General features: G+C 37.3%; 1 protein-coding gene across 5 annotated transcripts in view; it reads left to right on the top strand.

The window, feature by feature from the left end:
- The window catches only part of THUMPD3 (THUMP domain containing 3), a 28,036-nt gene extending 7,703 nt beyond the window's left edge, over positions 1–20,333 (top strand). For 4 of the 5 annotated variants that reach the window (XM_033437236.2, XM_033437235.2, XM_033437238.2 and 1 more), the window contains exons 4-10: positions 1,376–1,852; positions 5,453–5,583; positions 7,740–7,809; positions 11,093–11,208; positions 15,696–15,806; positions 16,440–16,563; positions 16,740–20,333. In XM_033437236.2, the coding sequence (XP_033293127.1) occupies positions 1,376–1,852; positions 5,453–5,583; positions 7,740–7,809; positions 11,093–11,208; positions 15,696–15,806; positions 16,440–16,563; positions 16,740–16,889 (1,179 nt within the window). In that variant the 3' untranslated portion in view covers positions 16,890–20,333. The remainder of the gene's footprint in view (positions 1–1,375; positions 1,853–5,452; positions 5,584–7,739; positions 7,810–11,092; positions 11,209–15,695; positions 15,807–16,439; positions 16,564–16,739) is intronic. The other variant, XM_033437239.2, reaches the window with a different exon arrangement.

The following is a 20,333-nucleotide window of genomic DNA, read 5'->3' as shown; positions in this document are numbered from 1 at the left end:
AAAGGGGCTGTACCAGTGTTATCCCACCATGTTAAACCTACAAGTCCTATAGATGCCCTTTATATGGAAATTATTTGTAAATAAAATTGAATTTGCCCAACCTGAAATTACCATTATTTCATCAGGTTTCAAGTAGTATTAGAGCCTTCACTCATTTCCAATTCAAGTCTCAGCTCCATCAGTCAGCACTGATTTCTTTCTACTTTGATCTTCAGTAACATATACTGTCTGTGCCAGTGCTCTGCACCAGAACTTCTGATGGAAATGTTGTATGTTTATGCTGTCCAGCATGATAGCCATGTGAAGTGTAGCTAATATGACTGAGAAACTGAATTTTTAATTTTAAATCATTTAAAATATTTCAGTAGCTGTATGTGACTAGTGGCTGTTGAATTGGATAGCACGGCTCTGTACCACCCATTTTAACATTTTACCACATATCCATTAGCTGTTTACTGAGCACCTTTTTTACACCAGACACTGCTCTAATGTGTGGTTTATAGCAATGGTCAAGACAGCCAAGGTCTTTCCACCCTGTGCTTACCTTCTGGGAGGAGCCTAAACCTAATAACTTTAGATAATGTTAAGTTCTCTAAAGAAAATAAAATGAGAAAAGAATGACTTGAGAGGATTACTTTAAGTAGAGCAGGTCTCTCAAAGGATGTGCCTTTTAAATTGCTGTTAAATAATGAGAAGAGAACCAGCAATGCAGAGAGGCCATATGAAGCAAATACCTTCCAAGCAGAGGTACGAAGCTAGGGAGAGAATGATCCTGAAGTGATGTAAGAGACACAGGCAAGAGTCGGGTTGTTTGGGCTTTTTAAGGAAGTTAAATTTTGGGGGGTGTAATGGGAGGCTGTTGAGGGGCTTTAAGCATGATCAGATTTACTTTTCTAAAAGATGACTATAGATACTATTTAGAAATTGGATAGATACATTTTTAACTGCTTAAGCTTTGGGTTTTTTCTTTTCAAAAATAGTTAATTTGTATACACAGCACAAAATTCAAAAGGAAGTCAGTGAGAGGTAAGCTGCCCTCCCTCCCCTGTCTTTCATCTCCTCATTTCCACTCGCTGGAGGTAACCACTGTTAATAGTTCCTTATTTGCTTACATTTTAATCTTGAATCCCAGCCTCTGATCTACCATTCTGTCTTGTATTATTCTGTCGTAGCCTTAATTTGTGTAAATCTTAATTTTCAGTGAGACTTTAATTTCCTCAATTGCAGACATTATATTATTTACTCTTTTGTCCTGTACTCCTGCCACCCCCAACATAACAATTAACATAGTCTGTAGGCAAAGTAGGGGTTTATTTGTTCAATTAAAGTGGTGAGAAATGAATGAAATGAATGGATTTCATTCTCTCTTTTATAGGAAGAAGTTCTAAAGGATTTTGAGGACTTGGCTGGGAAGCTTCCATGGTCAGACCCTTTAAAAATATGGAAAATTAACACATGTTTCAAGAAAAAAAAAACAAAGCACAAAAAGATAAATCAGAATTCAAGTAAAGAGAAGATTGAAAGTGGACGAGGAGACAAAACAGATGAGAGAGATGTCAAAAAAGAGTTCACTAACAATGTCTTAGATTCACAGATCTTAGACTATTATGAAAATGCAGCCATCAAAGAAGAGATATCAACATTAGTAGGTGATGATTTGACATCTTGCAAAGATGAGACTGAGGAAAGCTCAAAAGAAGAAACTGATCCTGAAGTGCTGAAGTTTAGAGTCACATGCAACAGGGCAGGAGAGAAACATTGCTTTTCCTCAAATGAGGCGGCAAGAGATTTTGGGGGTGCTGTTCAAGATTATTTTAAGTGGAAGGCTGACATGACCAACTTTGATGTGGAGGTAAGTGCAGGCTCTTACTGTGAGGATTCAAGAAGGCTCTCATAAATGTGTAGAATTTTCAAGACTAACCCAATCTTATGGACAAATTAAACTGAGGCCACAAAGCTAATAGGGTATCTTTTTTTTTTTAACATCTTTATTGGAGTATAATTGCTTAACAATGGTGTGTTAGTTTCTGCTTTATAACAAAATGAATCAGTTATACATATACATATATCCCCATATCTCTTCCCTCTTGCGTCTCCCTCCCTCCCACCCTTCCTACCCCACCCCTCTAGGTGGTCACAAAGCACCGAGCTGATCTCCCTGTGCTATGTGGCGGTTTCCCACTAGCTATCTATTTTACATTTGGTAGTGTATATATGTCCATGCCACTCTCTCACTTTGTCCCAGCTTACCCTTCCCCCTTCCCATATCTTCAAGTCCATTCTCTAGTAGGTCTGCGTCTTTATTCCTGTCTTGCCCCTAGGTTCTTCATGACCATTTTTTTCTTAGATTCTATATATATGTGTTAGCATACAGTATTTGTTTTTCTCTTTCTGACTTACTTCACTCTGTATGATAGACTCTAGGTCCATCCACCTCACTACAAATAACTCAATTTCGTTTCTTTTTTATGGCTGAGTAATATTCCATTGTATATATGTGCCACATCTTCTTTATCCATTCATCTGTCGGTGGACACTTAGGTTGCGTCCATGTCCTGGCTATTGTAAATAGAGCTGTAGTGAACGTTGTGGTACATGACTCTTTTTGAATTATGGTTTTCTCAGGGTATATGCCCAGTAGTGGGATTGCTGGGTCGTATGGTAGTTCTATTTGTAGTTTTTTAAGCAACCTCCATACTGTTCTCCATAGTGGCTGTATCAGTTTACATTCCCACCAACAGTGCAAGAGGGTTCCCTTTTCTCCACACCCTCTCCAGCATTTATTGTTTGTAGATTTTTTGATGATGGCCATTCTGACCGGTGTGAGATGATATCTCATTGTAGTTTTTGATTTGCATTTCTCTAATGATTAATGATGTTGAGCATCCTTTCATGTGTTTGTTGGCAATCTGTATATCTTTGGAAAAATGTCTACACAACGACTCAAAACCTATGGGATGCAGCAAAAGCAGTTCTAAGAGGGAAGTTTATAGCAATACAATCCTACTTAAGAAACAAGAAACATCTCAAATAAACAACCTAACCTTACATCTAAAGCAATTAGAGAAAGAAGTACAAAAAAACCCCCAAAGTTAGCAGAAGGAAATAAATCATAAAGATCAGATCAGAAATAAATGAAAAAGAAATGAAGGAAACTATAGCAAAGATCAGTAAAACTAAAAGCTGGTTCTTTGAGAAGATGAACAAAATTGAGAAACCATTAGCCAGACTCATCAAGAAAAAAAGAAGACTCAAATCAATAGAATTAGAAATGAAAAAGGAGAAGTAACAACTGACACTAAAGAGATACAAAGCATCATGAGAGATTACTACAAGCAACTATATGCCAATAAAATGGACAACGTGGAAGAAATGGACAAATTCTTAGAAATGCACAACCTTCCGAGACTGAACCAGGAAGAAATAGAAAATATGAACAGACCAATCACAAGCACTGAAATTGAAACTGTGATTAAAAATCTTCCAACAAACAAAAGCCCAGGACCAGATGGCTTCACAGGCGAATTCTATCAAACGTTTAGAGAAGAGCTAACACTTATCCTTCTCAAACTCTTCCAAAATATAGCAGAGGGAGGAACACTCCCAAACTCATTCTGTGAGGCCACCATCACCCTGATACCAGAACCAAAGATGTCACAAAGGAACTGTAGGGTATCATTAACAAGAGCATGGGCTATTGAGACAGAGCTAGATCCAACTTTTGACTCCCTAACTGTGTAACTTTGGACAAGTTATTCTCTCTGAGCCTCTGTTTCAAATGGAGCCAATAATAGTTTATACCTGTGTGTCCTGAAGGTTAAATGAGATTATACATTTTAAGTATCTGGTGTGATACCTGGTCTATACTACATGCTTAATAGATGGGAGCTATTAAGACTTGAATTTTCTAATTTCTAATCTAGTGCTTTTTACAACATTATGCGGACTTTCAGATTATAAAATTCAAAAGAATTAAAACAACTATTTTGTTTTGTGTGTCTTGGTTTCAGACTTTGCTTCTGAAGTGGAATACATTTTTAAAACAAACCTTGACCTTCTAAAATCAGGACATCATTGCTAATACTCATGCTAGAGCCAGCTGTCCTTTTTCTTAAATTCTGCTAGATTCCCAAATCCAGATACCTCTTTTTAGCATGCTTACCCTCCTTGGTCTCAATCTTCTACTATAAGGGTGATTCACATGTGAGCCATACTAACAAGTCTTTCCATCTCTGACAGCTTAAAAGGCCCCTAGCAGCTGACGTTTTCACCAAGGAGTCATTTACTGTTGCTTTTGGGACACTTGAATCTGGGGCAAGTTGCCTGTTCTCTCTGTAACTTTTGTTTTTGCATATCAAATCAGAAGAACAAGTCCCCATTCTTTTTTTTCTTGTAACAGCTGTTATGAGAATGAATAGGCTAACTAGAACAGTGATGTCCAGAAGTTAGCATGGGAGCTCAGAGTACAGACTCTGGAGCCATACTACATGGATTTAAATCTCAGTTTACAAGCTGCATAACTTTGGGCAAGTAAACCGACCTCTTTGTGCCTTGATTTCCTTATCTATAAAAGGAGGATAATAATACCTAGCTCAGAGGGTGTGGCTATGAAATGAGGTAACAAATATAAAGTGTGTAGAACAGTGGTTTGCATATAGCTAGGTAAGTGTTAGCTGCTGCTGTTAAGATCATGATGAGGAAATTTTAGGTGGAAGATTGCAGAACATATTTTATTTCAACTTTTATTTTTGTTTGAATAGTATATATTTAACTGTGTGTTAGAAAAACTATAACTAAGACCAAAAAGAAACATTCTTTCACAGACATTACTTGAGTCAAGTTTTAAAAAATACTAAAAAAATAATAGGTTTTAAAGCAAATGTGGCCCATCGTTAACAGTTGGTTAATCTAAATGAAGAGCATACTTAAGAGTTCGTTGTGCCAGTGTTGTGCCAGCATTTCTGGATGTTTGGAATTTTTTCCAAAAAAGTTAAAAATTTTAAAAATGCATATTAAAAACCTGGAAACCTTCAAAATGTGTTTCTCTTATAAAAATTCGGGGGGAATCTGGTTATAGCTAACTTGTGAATACGGTGAATTAAAAGGAGAATAAAATAGATTAAAAAAATTTTAAATACAGTATTCTTAAATTATTTCATTTATATGAAGCTCAAAAAAAGACAGAAGAGTTTATCACGGTAGTGGTCAGATTAATGATAATTTGTGGTGGGTATTGACAGAGGGCAAGAAAAACTATATATATGTTTATATGATGGTTACACAGCATTTATATGTAAAAATTACTGCGCTTCACACTTAAGATTTGTGCATTTTACTGTATGCAAAGTATACCTCAGTAATAAAGTAACAAAAATTAATAAAGCCTCAAATTTTAAAATCTTAGTGATAAGTACAGTTCGAATAACCCTAAAACTATTTTATTATTTTATAGGTTCTTTTGAATATCCATGATAATGAAATTGTTGTGGGCATTGCATTGACAGAAGAGAGTCTCCACCGAAGAAATATCACACATTTTGGACCCACAACTCTTAGATCTACTCTTGCCTATGGGATGCTCAGGTAAGAGAATGGGTTTGCCATGTAGATGAAAGTGACAACTTGGTTTGAATTTTCCCTTCAAAATTTAATTTTTTGTGAGGTACTGTGTTAGAATCTAGTAGTTAAGGAACAGGATAAAAAGCTAAAGCTCTTTCTTTGTATCCAATGTTGATTCCTTGAGATCCTGAAAATATCACTTAATTACTATCTCAATTTTCTTGATTTTAAAATGAGAACAGTAGTTTTCATCTGCCTCTTGAACGTGGTTATCACGTTTCTGTTTAGAAAGGATATACTGCGTGTTGGGAAATAGAACAAATTTTGCTTTGTTTCATTTCTATGCAGTGAAGCAGATGAAAGCAGAGATTTTTTTAATGTGTATAATGTATAAGTGAACACAGAGAGCTTTTACTTATATTTTAAAATTTTATACTCACATGGAAAATTTTCCACTTTTCCAAGAGCAAGATATAACTTTCTTTCTCCTTTGCCCTTTTCCCTTTGATTGGGTGTTTCTTTCTACCACTAGGACGAGTTGTTTTCTCTAAGTTTCTGTTTGCCAGACTGCAAAATGGGTTTGATATTAGACTTAAAGGATTATTAGTGAGGAGTAAATTGCAAAAACAGATGAAAAATACCTGTTACATACGGTGCCTGGCATAGCCTGGTAGTTAATTGTATTTCTTACTCCTCCAATCTTTGCTTCCTCTTTTACCCTGCTCATCCATGGAGTCCTAGTTCAATACAATTGGAACCTGTCAATTCAATGACAACAATAGAAAACTGCACCCGTTTGATTAAGGAAGAGCTCCTAGTCTTCATTCATTTAACAAACAATTATTATCTACTGCCAGGCATTATGGTGGGAGCCAGGGATATGGAGAGTTATTTTGGGTGCAACTGTTAGAAACCTAAGTAAGCTAGTTTAAGATTAAAAAAAAGTGATGATTGTGTGGGAGGGGGAATTACTGGCAAGATACTGAGAAGTCTTGGGAAATCCACAGAAAAACTAAAAGCCATATCTTAAGAAGGGTAGGAACCAGGTCTTAGAAAACCACCAGAAACCTAGACAGTCACTTTTATCTACCCTGGGAGCCTACAGGTTCTTGTTTTGCTCATCTGTGCAAATGGCTGCCCATCATCTAAATTTATGTATTTCCAATTTTAAATAACCAGCCAGCCCCATACTGCCTAGGTCTTCTAGCTCTTTGTTCCCACGTCTTAGAAGAGAGAATCTGGTTGACATAGTTTCAGTCATGTGTTCACCCAGACGCAGCAGCAGTGGCTAGGAGTACGGGGTTGCTTACTACCAAGAGGGTTGCCAAGGATTCTGTTGCCGTGTGTTGAGGGGCAGGAATGGAGAAGTAGAGCTGGGCAGGTATTACAATAAGAATCCAGAGTTAGTCCCCAGGAATCTCAGTTTTGTAAGGGAGAACCATAATAGAATGTGGAAAGAATAGCAGGACAAAAGGAGGAAAGAGAAACCTTGTCGCCTGTCTGAGGAGGGGATGCTTCATAGAAGAGGTAACATTTAAGCCACTAACAGTAATTCCTCTAATCCTGACTCTGTCACCTACTAGCTTTGTGTCCATGGACAGGTTTGCATCAGCTTATCTGTAAATGAGAATAATAATAGTAACCTATCTCACAAGATGGTTAAAAGGACTAAAAGAGATAATGCATGCAAAGAGCTTAAATCCATGCCTGGCAAATACTAGGTGCTCAAAGTAAAGCAGTTATTTTATAGCAATGTTATTATCTTTCAAATTGAATTAATTAGGAAAGGAATACTGAATGAATAATTTCCAGTAAACTTATATTGATATATATTCTACTTCACACATTTGAGTTGTTTTAAATGTAACAACACAGGTCTATATACAAAATAACGTGTGTTTTCTAAAAGCATATACACACATATATTAACAGATCTAGAAGCTATTTCCATTTGGAAGTGAAATGGGATTTTGGATGGTAGTTAGTCAAAGGGGACTTTTAGTTATATGTAATGTTTTTGTAAGTGCTAGGATATAGAGTCAACATGTAATTACAAATTGATTTTAAAAATAAATATCAATTGTTTCTTCATGCTAGCATAACAGGCCTTTGATCTTACAGCTTTAGGAATAGTCTTTGTGGAAGTCTTGTCTGTTCACATAGGCTGTTTTCTTCTCTAGGCTCTGTGCTCCTCAGCCTACTGATATAATAGTTGATCCGATGTGTGGAACAGGGGCAATATCAATTGAGGTAATAACTTTTCTTTAGCTTTTATTTATTTATTTATTATTTTTTAAATTTTATTTTTGTCTGCATTGGGTCTTTGTTGCGGTGCATGGGCTTTCTCTAGTTGCGGCCAGTGGGGGCTATTCTTTGTTGCGGTGTGCGGGCTTCTTATCGTGGTGGCTTCCCTTGTTGCGGAGCATGGGCTCTAGGTACATGGGCTTCAGTAGTTGTGGTTTGCGGGCTCTAGAGCACAGACTCAGTAGTTGTGGTGCACAGCCTTAGGTGCTCCATGGCATGTAGGATCTTCCCAGGCCAGGGCTCAAACTTGGGTCCCCTGCATTGGCAGGCATATTCTTAACTACTGCGCCACCAGGGGAGCCCTTCTTTAGCTTTTAGATAAGGAAGTGATACATCCAGAATGTTCTAGAACTCATGGGTAAATAGACATAATGAAATCACCAAGGTTAGATCCATGGACCCAAGAGTTTTGAGGGAATTACACTAGTAAAGCTGGAACTTTTGTGATAAGGATGTAGCCACTTATTACAAATAGCCAAGGACTAGATTTAGGTTATAAGTCATGTTTAGTCACTGGATTACAGAGGAGGCTGAGAATTACAAACTGGTGAGTCCCATTTCTGTAACAGACAAACTGGTAGACTTGAACAGAAAAGATAATTGAAGGTACAAGCTTGAACTGGAGGAGGGCATTTCATCTCTATAAAGTGAGACTATGCTTCTTCATCCTCCTAGGTTCTTGTAAGATGGGGAAGCCTGTGACCATTAGTTAGGTTTGTTAGGAAGTTTAACAAGGTTACAAAGTTTTCAGAAAATACCATGACATTGAGAGGACTCAAAAACTGCCTAAAGCAAAGCAAGAAATAGAAAGGCATTTTCTAATTGGAGAACATTTAACAGGAGAGTCTCCTTGAATCTGTATTATTGAATCAATATTACCTAAACTTTTATAATAAATAATTTGGAAGAGGGCGCCAGTAAAATTGCTTAAATTTGTAAAAAATTTAAATTAAATTTAAATTTAGGGCTTCCCTGGTGGCGCAGTGGTTGAGAGTCCGCCTGCCGATGCAGGGGACACGGGTTTGTGCCCCGGTCCGGGAGGATCCCACATGCCGCGGAGCGGCTGGGCCCGTGAGCCATGGCCGCGGGGCCTGCGCGTCCGGAACCTGTGCTCCGTTATGGGAGAGGTCATGGCAGTGAGAGGCCCGCGTACCGCAAAAAAAAAAAAAAAATTAAATTTAAATTAAATTAAATTTAAATTTGTAAAAAATTACAAATTTAAATTTGTAAAAAATTGCTTTATGTATAGTATATGTAAAGCCAATGGGAACAAACTGCAGGGAGATACTACAGATTCTGTGACTGAGCAGAAACTGGACAGATGAGCAAGTCCAAAACAACCCACAAAGGGAAAAATAATCCAGACTGCAATTAGAAAATGACATCGGCTATCTGGGAATTAGAATCCCAGAAGGAAATCATAGTAATCTAGATGACTGCTGTTTTCTGCTAGTCTCAGCTAGAGAAATTTACTCTGGCTAAAGAGCCACACAGAGAAAACTCAGTTGTTGCCACAAAGAATTCTGGGAACAAAGCAGAGTGTGCTTCTCTAGCATTAAACCATGATGTGTCTATGGTCTGGAGTAGCAGTGAAGGTTACTACATGTCAAGAAATATACAACAGAGCTAGAGAGAGACCAGAGGAGCTCCCAGCCCCACCAAAAAAAAAAAAAGATAAAAAGAAAATGTTTGAGGCATTTCCATGTAGGGGTAGGCATGAGAATGTCGATATGGAAAAACCTAAGTTGGTATATGATCAAAATGAATGAAATTATGAAAGGAATTGAAAGGGTATATAAACAGTTTGTTCACCAAAGTATAAAGTATTTGATTTATAATACTGCCTTTAAAACTTGGAAGTACTATAAAACCCAAAAATCTAAATAGGTTTAGAAGAAAAAATGAATACTCGGCAATCAGAATCACCAGAGAGGTTTTCATCAAACTCTACATCATCCTCCCTACATCACCCTTCTCCATTACCCTCAAGGGTCTGGGCAAAAGAAAAAGCTAAGAAGCCCTGTGTCCATAGATATGGGGGTATTACTGTTTACCATGGAAGAGGTGTTTGTTACTCATCCCTAAACCAAGGGCAGAACTGTCTCTGCTTTCATGTCAGAAACCTTCTGTTAATCTGCATAGAACATTGTTCAGGCCTAGGGTAGTATGTCACCCCATTGCACAACTAATATGGAAAGCTCGGTATTTCTGTTCTGCTGACATGTTTTTGATTTAAAATTACAAAATCCTGGGTTTCCCTGGTGGCGCAGTGGTTAAGAATCCGCCTGCCAATGCAGGGGACATGCGTTTGAGCCCTGGTCCAGGAAGATCCCACATGCCATGGAGCAACTAAACCCGTGCACCACAGCTACTGAGCCTGCACTCTAGAGCCCGCAAGCCACAACTACTGAGCCTGAGCGCCACAACTACTGAAGCCCGCACACCTAGAGCCCATGCTCCACAACAAGAGAAGCCACTGCAATGAGGAGCCAGCACTCGCAGCAACTAGAGAAAGCCCGTGTGCAGCAACGAAGACCCAACACAGCCAAATATAAATAAAGAAATTTATTTTAAAAAAAAAAGTGACAAAATCCTTTCAAGAATATGGTGGTTATCATTCAAAAGCCTATATAATAGACATTACACTTTAAATTCTCAAATATTCCAGGTTATTGGATTATATAAAAATTCCATAATCACAAAAGGATATAGGTTAGTCAGTTTGATTTGGTTAAACTATGTTTGTATTTAAAGTCTGTAATACCTACTGTGTGGCAGACACTGCTGGGTGAGGGACTGAGTGACACACCAGACCTATCCTTAAGGAGTTCCTAGACGTTTTGAGCCGCAGACAGGTATAGAAATAATTAAAAAGAGAGCAAGTGCAGTGGCAGATACATGTACAGAGTGCTTTTGGAGGGGCAAATGAGAGACAGCTTGGAGAGTTGTGCTTGATGTCACAGAGGGCATGACATTTGAGCTGGGCCTTGAGAGATGAGTAAGAGTTCAGCAAACAGAACAGGAGGGCATTTCAAGCAAGGGGAATAGCAAAGTTGACAGCATGCAGTATTTTGCCACTTTAGAAAAGCATTGGATTATTGGATTGGGTTGGATTGTCTTGTTTATTGACAAGTGATTGAAATGATTTTACCTTTAATCGTATTATGGTTTTGTTTTTTTTTTTTTGCAGTTGGCTACTTCTGTTTTCATATATACTCTTGTCTTTCAGGGGGCTACAGAATGGTCTAACTGTTATCACATTGCTGGTGATAATAATCCATTGGCTGTGAATAGAGCAGCAAATAACATCTCATCTTTATTGACCAAGAGCCAAGTGAAAGAAGGGTAAAATTTTAATTTAAAAGATTTTGTAGCATCTCTTAGACTTAGATAATCAGTTTTCTTTCTTTCTTTTTTTAAAATTAATTATTTCTTTTTGGCTGCGTGGGGTCTTCGTTGCTGCACACAGGCTTTCTCTAGTTGCGGCAGACAGGGGCTATTCTTCATTGCGGTGCACGGGCTTCTCATTGCAGTGGCTTCTCTTGTTGCAGAGCACGGGCTCTAGGCTCCTGGGCTTCAGTAGCTGTGGCACACAGGCTCAGTAGTTGTGGCTTGCAGGCTCTAGAGCACAGGCTCAGTAGTTGTGGTACACAGGTTTAGTTGCTCCGCAGCATGTGGGATCTTCCTGGGCCAGGATCAAATTTGTGTCCCCTGCATTGGCAGGCAGATTCTTAACCACTGCACCACCAGGGAAGTCCAATAATCACTTTTCTTATTGGCTTTATGAACTAATACAACCAGTGCATTGTGACAGTATTATAGCCAAATGAATATATTGAAACTCCATTTAAATTTTAAAAGTTGATTGAAACTAATTTGTATTTTTAAAATATTTTAAATTTAACTATAATTTCCCCCACCCTAATGCAACTATTTTTATTTCTGTCTTCCTTTTTCTTTCCTTATTCAGATATCTTTTTTCCCATGTAGTGGAAGAACTGCATAGATTCATTTTAATTTCATAAGTTTTCCATTAGTGCATGCAGGCATCCAGCTGGGGGATTAACAGAGGCACAAGACTCCTCCTATAACTGACTAGTGGTCTTTTCTCTGGAAATGTTTTAGTATTGAATAAGTGATGTAGTTTGGAGAAGGCACCCGGTGAAGGGGGTGAGAGAAGGGGCCCTAGCTGTCCTCCTAGCTGTCGGGGAAGAGGACCGAAGTGGCAGCGGTGCACTCTCATATCTGAAACTTAATTGAACACCAACAAGGAACTCAGTCCTCTGCTACATGCTATAAGTATTAGAGAAATACCAGGGGGAAAATAATCTAATGTTCAAATATTTGCATATCCCACACATATTAGCTTTCATGTCCTCTTATTAGTATGTTTCAGGACCATTTTTGATGATTGTAGTCTTACAAGACCACATGGGCCCCAGGACCTAATTCATTCATAACTCAGACTGACACATAGACACGCTTTGTAATCATTTTCTCAATTCAAAATTTCTAGGTTCTTGTAAAACAAGTACATATTAAAATATTAATATTTTCTAATGCAATTAAACAGTTGAAAACATTAAAAAATTTTCAAACGTTTATGTTTTTATTCAATCTGTTTTTTAATGACTGCATAATATTCCATTGTACAGAAATATTACAGTTTATTTAGCCTTTCCTCTGTTATTTGGCACTTAAATCTCAGAGTTGGAAAAGACCTGAAAGCTGTCCCTACAGTCCCTAAATGTCCTGTAGGAGATCCTGACCAGTGGTCTTCCAGCCTGTATAAACACCTCTTATGACTCTGAAGGCTGTTGATTCCAGCTTAGCACAGCTTTGAGTGCTAGTCATATCTTTTAGGGAACATGAATCTCTCCCTGTACCTTGTACAGATCTGGGTTTTTTCTTCCACTTGAGTCCATAAAGAAAAATCTTATCTCTGTGTCACAGTGATGATTAACATCAGATATTTGAAGGGCTACCAACCCTCCTCTCCTTATCCCAGCTCTCCACATCCTCTCTTCTCCAAGCAAAATATTCCAAGGTCCTTCAGCCATATCCCTTTGATATATGTGCATTGAAAGTCTGTTAGCCTCTGGGAAATTTCCCATCCTGAGATGTATGTTGCTATAGTACCTTAAGCCCTAGCCCATTGCTACAAATTGGATTTGACGACACACCATCTGTGCCAGCCTTTCACCATTCTTTCAAAGTCTCAGCTGTCTTTGGGAAGAATTGGTTGAAATAGCACTTGGTCTGCAGTTTCCTACGAGACGCCTCATCACAAAATTGTTTCTCTGGTCTCCTCTGCTTGGAGTCCTTCATTTTCTTACAAGGTGGCAGAAATATGTAGCGGTAAGCAGATTTGTTAGGTCTTACAGGTGCTTCATATCCAGGAGCACAGGAAGTCATGATATCCCATGATTGACCTCACAGCTGCCTCCATGACCCTTAATGTGAGGTTTATATTTGTAAGTAGAAATCAGTTGTTTTTAAGAATATTTGTTCATTTTATGCAAATTTTCATATTATTTATACATGGTATGCCTTAATATTATTTTGTCTGTATATTGCTTATCCTCTTTTCTTTGCTAGTTTTTTTTTCCCTTTTGATTAGATTGCCAGTGCTTTGTTTTGTTCTTTCATATACTATTTGTTCTGTGGTTTTATGCTTGATGCTTTTTGTTTTTTATTCCTATTTCCTATTGAGGTCTTTTCATTTGTTATCTAAAATCTTAAGTTATATGCTGTAAATGTCTTCTTTTTTTTGTTTGTTTTTTTTGTTTTTTTGCGGTATGCAGGCCTCTCACTGTTGTGGCCTTTCCCGTTGTGGAGCACAGGCTCCAGACGCGCAGGCTCAGCGGCCATGGCTCACGGGCCCAGCCGCTCCGTGGCATGTGGGATCCTCCCAGACCGGGGCATGAACCCATGTCCCCTGCATCAGCAGGTGGACTCTCAACCACTGCGCCACCAGGGAAGCCCAATGTCTTCTTTTTAATAAAAGTTTTTACTAGAGCTGACTTTTATGCTAAGTACTCCTGTTGACCATATCCTATAGATTTTGATAAATCTGTTTTGGTTACTTTCTAAATGATTTGTTATATACTTGATTCTCTCTAATTGTTTAGGACAGTGCTTTTCAAACTTTAATGTTCCGATGAATCACCTGGGTAACCTGTTAACTACACACAGATTCTGATTCAGTAGGTTTAGGATGGGACCTGAGGGTCTGCATTTCCTGGCAAGCTTCCCAGTGATGTTGATGCTGCTGGTCTGTGGCCCAACTTTGAGGACCAATGGTTTAGATCATTTTTTATACATAAGTAGTTAAAAGCTTTTAGTTTATTTTTATATTATGTTTTATTGTGATTAATGAATTTTTATGGTATATTTTGTTTTATATTTGAGATTTTTCCTGAGGCATAGTACATGACTAGGGTTTCTTTGAAACCTGGTATTTTTAAGCAAATAATTTTTCTAGTTTCTGAATATTTTATCATTTTTCATATCCTCTGCATCTTCACTTTTTGTCTGTTCAACCTGTACTATTTCTATCTTACCTTGATTTTTTAAAAATATTTATTTTTTTAATTTATTTGGCTGCATCGGGTCTTAGTTGCAGTACACGGGGTCTTCATTGAGGCATGCGGGATATTTCATTGTGGCGAGCGGGCCTCTCTCTAATTGTGGTGTGTAGATTTTTCTCTCTCTAGCTGTGAGTTTGTGGCACGTGGGCTCTCTCGTTGAGGCGCAGGAGCTCAGTAGTTGTGGCAATGTGGGCTTGGTTGCCCCGCAGCATGTGGGATCTTAGTTCCCTGACCAGGGATCAAAGCCACACATCCCCTGCATTGGAAGGCAGATTCTTTACCACCGGACCACCAGGGAAGTCCCAATCTTACATTGACTTTTAATATTTTTTGCCTTTTTTGTTTTGTTTTATTGTAGCTATTGGCGCTTGTGAGTGTAATACATATTTTTAATATCTGTATTTTTTCCTATTATGTAGTGATTACCTCTATTGCATTTTATTTTTTCTTAAATTCTTTATTAAATATCAATATTACAACATTTAATTTCTGCTCATAATCTTGATTTGCTTTTAATTTTTAGCCTGTGCATTATTATTGCCTGTTATAATTTTGTTTCTTAAACTAGTAGGTTTGCCTTAATGGGGAGGATTTAAATCATTTATATTATTATACTCATCCTGCCTTCTGTCATTATTTTTTTGATGTTAACTTTTTTGTTCTCTTGTTTTTTTATAGTATGATACATGTTTTTTAATCTTAAGACCAGTACCTCTATATTTCCTAATTTTACATACCTGTTTCTTTAGGTCTCCTGTTATTTCTGTGTAGACTGACCAAACTTTATCCTTCAGGTGTGTCACCTCATCAGCTTTTTTCTCTTTAGTGTTCTGGTTTTTTCCAGTGTATGTTTCATCAACAATGTTTTTACATCATCAGTTAGGTAATTAACTGCCTCAACACTGTTTTCAAGTTGTGTACTACAGTTCTTTGTGTTAACGGTCTTTTCCCCTTAATCTGTCTGCTTAAATTGTAGATGAAACAGATATAGAGAGCTTTTGAAAACGAATCTTAACTAATTTTTTAATTTACTTTTTTACGGACTGTCATTATAAAAGTTTTAGCTTATGACCTATGCTTTCTGCCTACCTGCTACTTTAAAAATTTTTACTAAGTTCTTGATGTTGTCACTGATATTATTATTTTAGTTTTTGTATTTTATAGCAGTCTCTTCAGAAGAAAAGTCTTCTAAAATTTCATTCTTCGGGATATGTTGAAGCACCTTTTCTTTTGTCGCCACAGCAAACTGTCCTGGGGCTTGCCCATAGATACTATTCAGTGGGATATCTGCAACTTGCCACTAAGAACTGGCTCTGTGGACATTATTGTAACAGACATGCCATTTGGAAAAAGGTGGGACTTGTAAAAAAATGAATTTTACTTTCATTTGTTATATTAGTACCCACTTGTCTTCTAAATCTGTTGTATTTTCCTTGAGCTTATTCTGTCAGAAATCTTCCGTTTCTTTTAGCAGACTTAACAGTTTTTCACTTAAGAATGTAACAATATGATAGATTCACCCATTTTGTTTCTTATGAGAACTCAGGAATGTACTAACTACACTTTGATCCTGACCATCACAGGTTTATCCACTTTGTAGCCCGTTGTTGAATTACATTAATAGTTCAGAGAAAGGTTGAGGAAAACTTGGTTATCAGGATATTTTTTAATCACTGGTTTCATTTACATAATGATTGCTTATACTCATTAAGGGGACAATTTACATAACTATTAACATAACTATTATAGTTGTCAGATCTTTTCCGTAACCAGTTCATCCCATTCAGAATTCTTAACAACTTAACTAAATCTAACCATTTCATTGACATGTAATGACAAAGGTCTGGCTCTAGAAGGCAACTGTTTTTCATACCTCAGGACTTTCTTATTGCAATGAAAATGAGTTTTTAGTAACTTCTCATTTCATATAGTCCTAGATACTTATTTTTTGCAAAAGTAAGTGACTCATTAGACCTTCTTTTATAGGATGGGCTCCAAGAAGAGAAACTGGAACCTTTATCCAGCTTGCCTACGGGAGATGAGCCGTGTCTGTAGGCCAGGGACAGGCCAAGCTGTACTACTGACCCAGGACAAGAAATGCTTTATCAAGGTGCTGTACGTTAGCTTGAAAACTCAGCCAGCCCATGACAACTTTAGGACCTTTTTAAGTATACTTGGGGATATTTCAATAAGATTTGTTTTCTCCCAGTGTTTCTTACTAAGACCCCTGGTTGGTAGAGAAGCAGTTATCAGCTAATTACTTTTCTACTTTTTGTGTGTACACAGGCATTATCTGGAATGGGACACCTGTGGCGGAAGGTACATACCGTCTGGGTCAACATAGGGGGTCTTCATGCTGCAGTTTATCTTCTGAAACGTACACCTCAAACTTTTGTTCATCCTTCAGAACAAGATGGAGAAAGATCTCCTTGGTGATGCAAAGACTGAAGATGATTAGTAGCGCTGCCAGTGCTTCCTGACAGTGGACATGTCAGCATGAAGAACTTGCTTTGAGAGAAAAATAGTATTAATAAAAGTGATGTTTGGTGTAAATCTCTTCACCCTAGATAGCAAAAGGTGTGAATAGAATGGAACAAGTCTTAAGAGAAAGCAGAACTTTTCTTTGGAGCTGTTGTAGTTGGGCAATTAGTACTTTTCTTAAAATGCTTTAAAGATGCTAAGCCTACTAAAATACTCTGGGATTTGGGTTTAGAACATTTTATTTTCAGGCTTTATAGCAGTTCCTGTTTTCCACTGTAGCAGGTGGAAAGCTACCCTGGCCTAAGGGAAAGGCAGAGAGCATAATCAGATTGTGAGGTTACATTTCATTGCCTCTGCAGCTTTGTTATGTAGTTGCTCAGGTTCTTCACCTCAACTTTAAAAAATGAAGCATTATTACACTTTGTAAAATAGTGTTTGCCCCATGACAAGGTGAAATCTCACAAGACAGAAAAGTTTACTATCTGCTTTAAAAATTACAATATGCATCTGTTATTCAGATTAATAGAACTAAATAGACATTTCTATTTGTAAACAGCAGGGATTACACTGGTAGATGAAGTATGGGACCAACAAGCCATATTTAAATAAATTTTTCTTTCAGTACACAAAGGTGGTGATGCCTTTCAAAGTCAAACATAAACCTGTCAAAGTATTTTTGTTGGCTTCTCTAAAGGACTAGAGAACAAACTGATGTATCTTTGAATTAAAAACTTTGTGTAAGTTCTTTTATTTTCTCTCAGTCACTATTCATATTTAATTGCTTTTGCAGTAGCAAAGTCCTTCCCAAGACAGTGGAAAATGAAATAACCTAAACATCAAGTCCTTGTAAAAACAGTGCTTCTGTGCAACAGAGTTGGGGTTTTATGTGGCATTCTGTATTCAGTTTACTTTGGAGTTTCTGGCTGCATTCAGCTTAGATTTTCAGTGTCATGTCAGTAACATACTAACTTTTGATGTCTCATTTAGAATAAAAGGACACAGTACTTCTTTCCTTTGAAAGAATAGAGTTCACATTAGCAGCAGAGCCAACAGTCCTTGTATGGTTTCTCTCTGATATACCTCACCCTTGAGAATGAATTGGAAGTAAGACATTTATAAGGGTCTTATATCCTAGACTGGAGTTTTTAAGGTCATCAGAATGCAGTTTCACTATTATGGGTTCAACATAGAACAAACAGCCTTTCACCTCTCACAAAAGAAACGATTTAAACCTCTAAGTGTTGGTCAGCAGTCCATAGGACTGGAAAAGTACAAGGACCATGTTTTCTCTACTGTTCATCAACTGCCTGACACATTACCTATCAGCATGGACGTTTAATATCTGTTGAACAAATGGGTATTTTTGCATATTGGCTGTTTTTACGTGTATCAAATTTGTGCTCAATATATCATAGCTTTAGTCCTATTAAATACCATCATAAAAACATGAACAGATGTGATTTAAGATGATATAAGTATGTAGCGAACATTGTAATAGTTTGCCATCTTCCTCTCTAGTATTGTTTTGTAATCTGGTGACAGGAACAGGAAATGCGCTACATGAGGATTCAGAAAAGCTGAGATTGAATTATATATGACACTGCCACCTACTAGTTCTGTGACCTTGGTTTTCAACTTTTGAAACAGACCTGTACCATGGGGATGTAAAAAGATGGGGAAGGTAATCTTAGTAATCTGAAAACAGAATGACTTGAGTTATAGAGCAGACATTCAATGCATTTTAGAGGGGAAAAAAAACAACAGACATTGAGACAGACTTTATAAATTTAATGAAATTAAAGGAAGATGGTTATCTCCCAGAGACAATATACTACTTGGCTAGAGAGGGAAACATTTGTTTAAACATTTCTTTTAAAATGGTAATAAGACTTTCAGAAAATTTTAGATTCTGACATGTCACATTGCAGACATGGCTCATGTTTCCACTGCAAGGACCAAAAGGTAAGCTGAAGACTGAAAAAAGGAAGTATTTTAAAAGGTCTGTAAAGTGCCTGAAGTATACTCATGCCCACAAGTGCTTAATATTAATTACTGAGCTAGGCATAGGAAAAGTAGAACATCCTTATTCTAAGCATAGCCTTTTCCAAGTTCAGATGAGGTGTTATGTGGGAATATGATGAAAGTTTGAAACTTCTAGGACAAAAAAATCAAATTATTGTACCTTGGTTACATTTTTTTTTTTAAGTTCAGGAGAAACACCATATATAGGTCTCTCCTGTGCCAAATTTTAAAAAGTGCACAATGTGAAAATATTCATCATTGTTTACAAGAAGCCTGCTCTGTCACCCTCATACTTTTGCCCCAAGGCTAACACGTATGCCAATCAGTTGTGAGGTAGTAGCTGTTCAGTGATATATTCCATGATGAAAGCAGTTTTCACTGCAAAGGAGAATGGTGTTTTAGTTTTTCTCACGCCCAAATTCTGAATTTCCAACTGCCTACTATTGTTATCCCTTCTCCTGTAAGTCCTACTTAAACTCAACAGGAACCTATCTTTCTCCACTAAAACCTGCTCCCTGTCTTAGCGTGCCCATCCTCCCAGTAATCCACACTTAGTGCTGGGAGTCATTTTTAGCTACATCCAGCTACTCAACAGGCATGAGTGTTTGTTTACAATATACACTGTGCTACAGCAGCTTTCTCAAACTTCTTGGCTCAGGACCCCTTCACATTCTTAAAAACTGAGGGCTCCAAGTAGCTTTGTTTACCAATATTTTACCATAATTAGAAAAACAGAAAAAAAGTAAAATACAGTAAAAATATTAACACTTTCACGGAAGTAACTATTTTCAACAAAGAATGGCACATTACAAAGCATGTAATCTCATACAATAACCTATCCTTTAAGATACTTCAGTAGGTTTTTCTCATAGTTTTTTGGAGTTGATTCTCCCTATGTGTCAGACAACTCTGAAATATTCATCACCTTATTTGATAACAGAATGTATTCATGTTTATGCTTAGGTGCAAGGAAAACTACAAGATTTTATAATAACTGCATAATACTGAGGTTTGCTGGGGTTTTGGAGGTATAACCTGAAGAGTGAATTTCTAAAGACACAGATATTCATACCCTAAACCTACGACCTTAGGAAATTGTGAAAAATTCAAGAATATACAGCACCATTCAATTAACATTAGTGATGATGTCATCCAACACATATCATGTAGCCTCTATGTACTTGTGAGAATGAGTTGAAAAGGTAAGTTACGTCTTAGTACAGTAAGCCCCCTACATAACGAACAAGTTCAGTTCCAAGAGGGCATTCATAAGTGCAATTTGTTCATAAGTCCAACAAAGTTAGCCTAGGTACCCAATCGGCTATGTAGTACTGTACTAATAATAGGTTTATATAAAAATAAATACAAAAAATAAAA

Source organism: Orcinus orca, chromosome 10, assembly GCF_937001465.1.
Source record: "Orcinus orca chromosome 10, mOrcOrc1.1, whole genome shotgun sequence".
Lineage (NCBI taxonomy): Eukaryota > Metazoa > Chordata > Mammalia > Artiodactyla > Delphinidae > Orcinus > Orcinus orca.
The sequence above is the reverse complement of the archived record's forward strand: the minus strand, read 5'-3'. Positions and strand labels throughout refer to the sequence as shown.